The following is a 6,978-nucleotide window of genomic DNA, read 5'->3' as shown; positions in this document are numbered from 1 at the left end:
GGGCGTTCTTGGCATCCACAGGGAGCGATTTTTGAACTTTCTGCTTAATTCGAACGTGTTACACCTACTCATGGTTCGCATTTTGGCTTTAACGAATGAGACAACCACTAACATGCATGAAGCCTTTCAAGCACCTGTCCTACTTTATACAGGAACGTAATTGCCCTCATATCTGCAGACGAAAGCGAGGTGAGACATGATGGCACTTTAGAATCTTTATTAGCTGAAGCCTGGAGGCTAATCATGTGGGGTCGTTTATGTTCTCTGAATCGCGTTCGCCTGAAGCAAAAATGCAATCAGACCTTTGGTTTCACTAACGTTGCAATCAGATCTTTACTGCTCGATTTACATGCTTTAAGCTACACAGTTTAACTGTCAGTGGTGAAGAAAAACGTCAGTTTTAACCTGCTTCACTTTCTTTTGCTTTTATATAAGTTTTTACATGTGCGCTGTCAGCAACCTGCCTCATGTAATCATGTTAGGATGCATGGTTAGTACTAGAAACGGAGAGCAGCGCATGGATGCATGGGAGACGCAACGGCAAACCCGGGTCAAATTATTTCAGCTTTCAGGATCATTTTATTCCATAACCAGATGCTACATCAGACGAGCCGCGGCCGCGAGACATGGGCGGCGGTGCAGATGATGGCTTCATCATGAGGGTCTGAGGCTCTCTAGCAAACAAGCTATAGGAGGCGCCTTCAGAAGCGTCAGGCATCTTGCATGGCGCGGCCTCCCTTGCGATCACCAGCAGGTTTCCTGGGAAATGGTCTCCCCATATGTCGTAGGTGAAGTCTTTCTTCGGCACAGGCGCAGCACCCACGTCTCTCTTCACAGCCTTGTCTTTCATCAGGTTGGAGCCAGGAGCACGACAGTGTGGAGTGATCGGGGAAGATGTGGCCAACGACGGCGAGCGCCATGGGGTGGTGGTCAGTGCAGGAGATGGAGGTGATGTGATTCCAGTTCCAGGCGAGGCTGAACGCGAGCGAGGCTGCTCCTTAGCGACTTGCGACCAAGTTTTCTTCTCATGCTTAGTGCCAGTTGATGATGTGGTTGCCTCGATATCGAACCCAGTCTCAAGTTTATTTCCATGCTTCGAGTCTGATGGTGCTCCGGAAAAAGACCAACCTTGTTTTGGGGTTGAACTTTGTGACAATGGTGAAGACGGTGTTGAGTTCCCACTGTGGCTGCTAGAAACCTCAAACTTACCTGCCAGTCCTGCACCAACTCTCCGCTTCCTTCGTTTCCCTTTGTCTCGGGCAATCCTGATGGTGAGATTTTCACTAGTCTGTGGAGCTTCTCTTGAGGCCTTGTCTTCCACTGGATTAGCTCGGGACACGGATACAGTCGAAGTTGTATGCAGTTGTTCATCAGGATTATTCTTGTCATCTGTACTCTTTGAGCTATCAATAACATTGGCAGCGTATTTCTCAGCAAGAGCTTCTTCAGTTCTTTTGTGTTCCTTATTTGTCCTGTGCACACAAACCACAAATGATCAAACTTAAATAAATGTGAAAAAAATGAAGTGGACTTGGGAAAAAGTAGAGGCACTGGTCAAAACTTACCTGGACTTTTTGCTGCTTTGGTGAAGGAAAGAGGGCTTCAGAGTCTTGCTAATGGTACTTTTCTTGTTCTCAAAAATGGTACTTTTCTGGTCATCGATCTTGATGTAATCTTGAGAGCCCACTGTCAAAGAATCTGGGACATATCGGACAAAGACCAGAATAAGCAGTGTTAAAGCTCCAAAGAAGACTACCAACAGCTTCCAGTGGGCAGATCTGAGATAAGATTTTCTGCACTGGTTAAGCATGTAGACCGGAATAGTTGCAGTCATAGGGATCGGAAAGATGCCAGTAGTCATGACCAACTCAAGATCTCTCTGAACCATAGCTGAAGAGAAGTCAGCTTGAAAAGAAATGAGCATTCTTATTGATTCACTTGGCGTTAAGCTAAATCCCTTGCAGTTGTCCACAGTAAATCCATCCACACCACAATCAGCTCCTGAAACTTTAACCTTTGTCACTTGGAGAGGAAGGTCACCGCTGTTTTTAACATGTATCTCTTTGGTTAACTGTTGACTGCACAAAGAGCTTGGGACCTCTTGTTTGGTCATTGTTGATTTATTCTGAACATTGGATCCAAGGCTAAACTCTAGCTTCCAAGCAGGTTCAGATTCCTCTAGAAGGACAATAGATTGCCGTCCGCCATATGCCCGGAGAGGCAGCATCTCCATGCCTGACAGGTTGTTTCTGATCAAAACCATGCTTGACCACATGCAGTGATTCGAGGGACGGAAGACAACAGGACCAAGCAAAGCAGTCTCTGAAGGATCAACATAGGCCTCAGTGATTGCTGCATCACCTAATGAGAAACCAAATCTAGTCTCAGTTGAGTTAATCTCTGGAGATTTGCTTGAGAATGTGAGTTCACATACATCGGTTACAGTTTTGCATTGGTCAATGATCTCCTCAGAGTTCACTATCAGCTGCATGGCTGCACGCTCCAGGCTTGGGTTATGGACCTTTATCCATTTAGAAAACTGTGAACCAATTTGCACAACGGGAAACAACATTTCATGATCCATAAGAACAGAAATCCCGTCACTTGTTCCATGAGATTTCCATTGTCTAAGTATTCTATCATCAGCTTTGACTGCTCTCATGACCATTGGCTGCAAATAATTTTATGATATTACATCAGCAGACTTACAAGCAAAAGGATATAGACTGATGTATTATCCAACTGAAATAAGCAATCAAACAGGTGCCAGCACTTAAGCACAAGGATAACAAAAAAATGTAGACAATTGGAAGGTAAAGTTCTATTTAGAAGAGCGATTTTAACTACTATAACAGGAATCAAGTTACCAAGGTACTCTGCTTATATACAGCTATAGGCATCAATCTCAAGACCAGAATAATCTATTACTAGTAGCAGGATCAGATAAAATTAAGGATTACTAAAAACATTTTTTTCTCTCTAGAACATCAAGCCATTTTAGAGACACCTGATTAAGAGTTAACGACTCAGGTTTAGGTATTGAACATATTCTCTTCAATAATAATTATAGAGCAAGCTCCAGGTGAGAAAACCTAGCATACCAATTACTTGCCAGTTAAGCATAAACTCAACACCATGCAGTTTCATGCTAAGGGATGAAGACATCGCAGGGAAATTGAAGCTACACGCGATGGATTATGTGGGAGTGACGTGAAAGAAAAAAGAACAATACAGTGGGCTAGATATAACTACTCCATATCAAACAGCATAAGGTAGTACTCATACTAGGCCATATGTCAAGTACAACTCCTAGTAAGCATTTAGCACTTGAACAAGAAAAGGCATTTAATATCAATGTAATCAATGAAGGTTCTATTTCTTGGTGAAAAGAAAAGTGTAAGGAGGAATACCTCCACATCATATGAGTCTTCTACTTGCAGCATGCTGCCCAATGTTCTCGTCCTTGCATTAGCAGAGATCTCTTCATCATATAATGATCTGGCAAACGGTCCATCGGATTCAGCAACAATAGCATTGCTAATATAGAAAAGAGATGCACGCACTAAATCTTTGCACGGTATTATGATTGAACTACCAAGGGTACTGTTTGTTTCTACAACTATATTGCAGCTGTCAGATGAAATGTCCTCTGGAACTGAAGAAGTATGTCTTACTAAAGCTATATCTGTTACAGTATCAGGTAAGAGTATCGATCCATTCAGGTACTTAACCTGAAAGATCATTGGGCCATTTCTGTCATCCTCAGTAACACCTATAATCCTCAGTAACTTTGGTCCATCATTCCGTAAGGAAAGTGAAAATATTGACCCAGTTTCATCACAAGTCGATATATGCTCAAATGTGACAGCAATTAAGCCACTGGAATCATAGTAAGTTCGCGTATGCACCTCTAGCTCAATAGGTATCACAAAAGTATGAACTGTACTAGGAGTGCCATTGCGCAGTTTCAAGCAGATAGCACCAAACACCTTGCCTTCAGAAACAGCTTGCAGTTTTAACTCTATTACAGTGTTGCTCTTTGAAGGAAGCACCTCCCATTGCTCACTAGGCCTGATATAGACCACTGGCCATCCAAATTCCTCACTGCTTGCTGTATACCAGTTGCTACCTGAAGAAGATAGCTCCAATGCTCCATCGAAGGGGCCTAGCTGGCAAACAAGGTGAGAAGAATACCTTGTGCTCTCCAATGAAGACATCCAAACAGCCACTTCCTCAACATAGAGAGTATCATCATATGGGTTGTATACCGATAAGTTCCTCTCTAGCTGTCCACCAATCACAACATCTATCCCTGTCAATGGCAGTATCTGATAGGACGAACTGACAGCCATGCCCTTTGCATGTATAATAAATCCACCAAAATTTGTCTGCACAACTAGATGTGCTGATGAAGAGCCCAACAACTTTGGCAAGAAAACGAAGGTGACTGTAGCATTATCCCCAGGCTGCAGCTCCAGATCCTCATAACCATACACATAAAACTGGGGGTCAGTGCTGAATGGCTCATACAAACGCAGGACACTGTTGTTGTTCAAATTCACCACGGTCAAGTTGGCCTTGGTTGCGGCATACAAGTCGCTCCTGCCCCAATCCAGCACCGGGGGGTTAATTTCCACATTCATCGACAAGGGACTTTGAAGACCACTCGGGTCGGCATCTGTGGCCGTGCCATCCACCTCCATGGGCACCCCAGCTGATGCCCGCATCCAATTGTCAGGCACAAGCGGCGCCTGGCATGACGCGACATTATACCTCGCTCTAGCATCGTTGTCTTTCCCCAATCCATTGCGCGCCCGTGTGAGCGACGAGTCAACAGAAGAGCAAGTTACCATGCCTCCGCCGCCGGACATCGGGAAGGACAATGGCAGAGAGGTCGGTCCCCGGTCCCTTGACATCTCCAAATCCGGCGCCTTGGTGCCATCCTCGCTTGCAAGCAGCATCTGAGCCACCGAGGACGAAAAGCAGAAGGAGCTCCGGTCTGCGCAGCCATCCCGGAAGCTGAAACAGCGACCGTCGCCATCAGCGCCGTCACTCTCGTCAGCGCAATCCTCCGCCGCCGCGGCCGACACGGAGAAAACAAAGAGCATCAAGGTCAAGCAGCATAACGCAACCAACGAACCCCTGCAAAAGAAACCCGACACGCCGCGGCCGCAAGAGAATTAGCACATGGCTGCAGTTGATCGCCGAATAGGGAAAGTGGTGACGAATAGCAAGCAGCTCATCGCCAAACAAAACCTCAGGATAAAATAAAGCATACAAGAACCTAGAGAAAAAAATCGATGCTTTTGAGCGGTTGAAGCACGGATCAAGCTTAAACTACCCAACACAACTTCAGAGAGAGACAAAAAAAAGAAAAGAAAGAGCAGTTCGTTCGCTTCAGGATTGCAAGAAACAGACAGAAAAAGGATGAGAACGGGAGGAGTGGAACTCGCCCGGATACGGAGGAGCAGGAAGGCGCCGCCGGCGAAGAGCGGCGGCGGCCGCCGCTCATGGCGAAGGAAGCATGCGGCGGTCGAGACTTCACTGTGGTGACCATGGGAATCCACAGCGGAAAATGGAAAAACGAAAAAAATAGAAAAAGGAGAGGAGGGGAGGGAGAGAGGCAGGCAGCGCCGCAGCGGGGGAATGAAAAAGAAGGAAGGCGAAAAGAAAAGGAGGAAAACAAAAATGAGTTGGGTGTAGGTTGGTTTTGGTCCCGAAAGAAAATCTGAGACTTTGCAGTTGGAATTGACCGTTCTGCCCCTGTTTTCTTTTTAGGTCTCCTGAAAAAGGAGGGGTGGAACACTGGAGCTAGGGATGAAACCCGTAACCAGAAAATTCGATTCCGGGGCTCATTTCTGTAAAAATAATACCGTATCTAATTTTTTCATACTATATAATCATCAAGTAGCAAAAATGGTGAAATTGCAGAAATTTCCGAACGATCGTCGATCGTTTTGTGTAGATGTTATCCCCTGCTATAAGCGTGCCCATATCTTGCAGGGTTTGATTGGTTACACGTATTTAGCCGAGTTAAATCGGTCCGATGCAATTCATAGGTGATTGGTTGTCTGGTTGTGGACTTGGGCCCCGACAATGCAAAATGGTCAGCACAGCCTGGCTTTCAAGAAACGTTTCTGGTGAGCTTGGCTCGTTGAGTGCAGATGGCGCGTGTGGGGAGAGTGGTTGTGAGACTGAGAACCATGAAACACGTGCAACAACCATGCATTCCGGCTACATCCGCATAGAAACCAAACAAACGGTTGTCGTAGCTGAACAACCTGGCCGGCAGGAGCCTGCATGGTAGATGAGAGCTAGGCCACACCGAGAAGGAAACCAATCGCTCTCATATAGATCTAAACCATTGTTTGACTTCTATCGTCACGCTTTTTAACAATACACAAGCATGACTTAAGGGCGTGATTGGTTGGTTGTACGAGGCTCAACCCAACACACCAGATGTAACCTTCACGTGGTTAGTTTCCTAGTCTATGGTTTCAGCCATGCCGCCTCCGTGCAAAAGTCGCCCTCCGGCCAAGCTCGCTCCGTGCAAAAAAATCTACATTTTTGGCGATACAGGCTCGCTTTGTGCAGGCAAGCACGGGGGACCAGGTGTGCAGTGGGAAAAACAAGGGGCGTGTTTGTTTGCCTGGACGAGAGCCAGAGACAAGCGCGGGGGACCAAACAGGCTCCGCATCTGGCTTGTCTATCTGGGTGTGGGCAACCAAACAAAAGGCTGCATGTGCCAGACCTGGCCAGTGCGCAATGAGGGTACATGATACAAAAACCAACTAGCCCTTGGGACGATGGTTTTGCAGTTGGCGGGCTAGACTTGGCAGCTAGTTTAGAGGGTGTTTCGATTTAGCTACTAAAATTTAGGAGGTGTGTCGAAAGGATATTGCATGGGGTATTCGAATACTAATAAAAAAACAAATTACATAATCTGTCATTACTTCACGAGACGATTTTTTGAAGTCT

General features: G+C 45.9%; 1 protein-coding gene across 1 annotated transcript; it reads right to left on the bottom strand.

Annotated features, from left to right (window-relative positions):
* Positions 1 to 528: 528 nt before the first annotated feature.
* On the bottom strand, positions 529 to 5,660 carry LOC136551300 (uncharacterized). The gene is made up of 4 exons (XM_066542872.1): positions 5,454 to 5,660; positions 3,411 to 5,142; positions 1,566 to 2,671; positions 529 to 1,472 (listed from the first exon to the last, which is right to left on the bottom strand). Exons 1-4 carry the CDS (start codon positions 5,555 to 5,557, stop codon positions 575 to 577), a joined length of 3,840 nt encoding a protein of 1,279 aa, XP_066398969.1. The 5' UTR covers positions 5,558 to 5,660; the 3' UTR covers positions 529 to 574.
* Between the last annotated feature and the right edge of the window lie 1,318 nt (positions 5,661 to 6,978).

Source organism: Miscanthus floridulus, chromosome 1, assembly GCF_019320115.1.
Source record: "Miscanthus floridulus cultivar M001 chromosome 1, ASM1932011v1, whole genome shotgun sequence".
Lineage (NCBI taxonomy): Eukaryota > Viridiplantae > Streptophyta > Magnoliopsida > Poales > Poaceae > Miscanthus > Miscanthus floridulus.
This window is presented reverse-complemented; position numbering and strand designations above follow the sequence as displayed.

Excerpts from the sequence above, each read along its gene's own strand:
- LOC136551300 (XM_066542872.1), bottom strand. The coding sequence starts at position 5,557 with ATGGTCACCACAGTGAAGTCTCGACCGCCGCATGCTTCCTTCGCCATG. Across the intron at positions 5,143-5,453 it reads TCCTGCTCCTCCGTATCCGG|GGGTTCGTTGGTTGCGTTAT; the intron begins GCGAGTTCCACT and ends TTTCTTTTGCAG. Across the intron at positions 1,473-1,565 it reads CAAAGCAGCAAAAAGTCCAG|GACAAATAAGGAACACAAAA; the intron begins GTAAGTTTTGAC and ends TTGTGTGCACAG.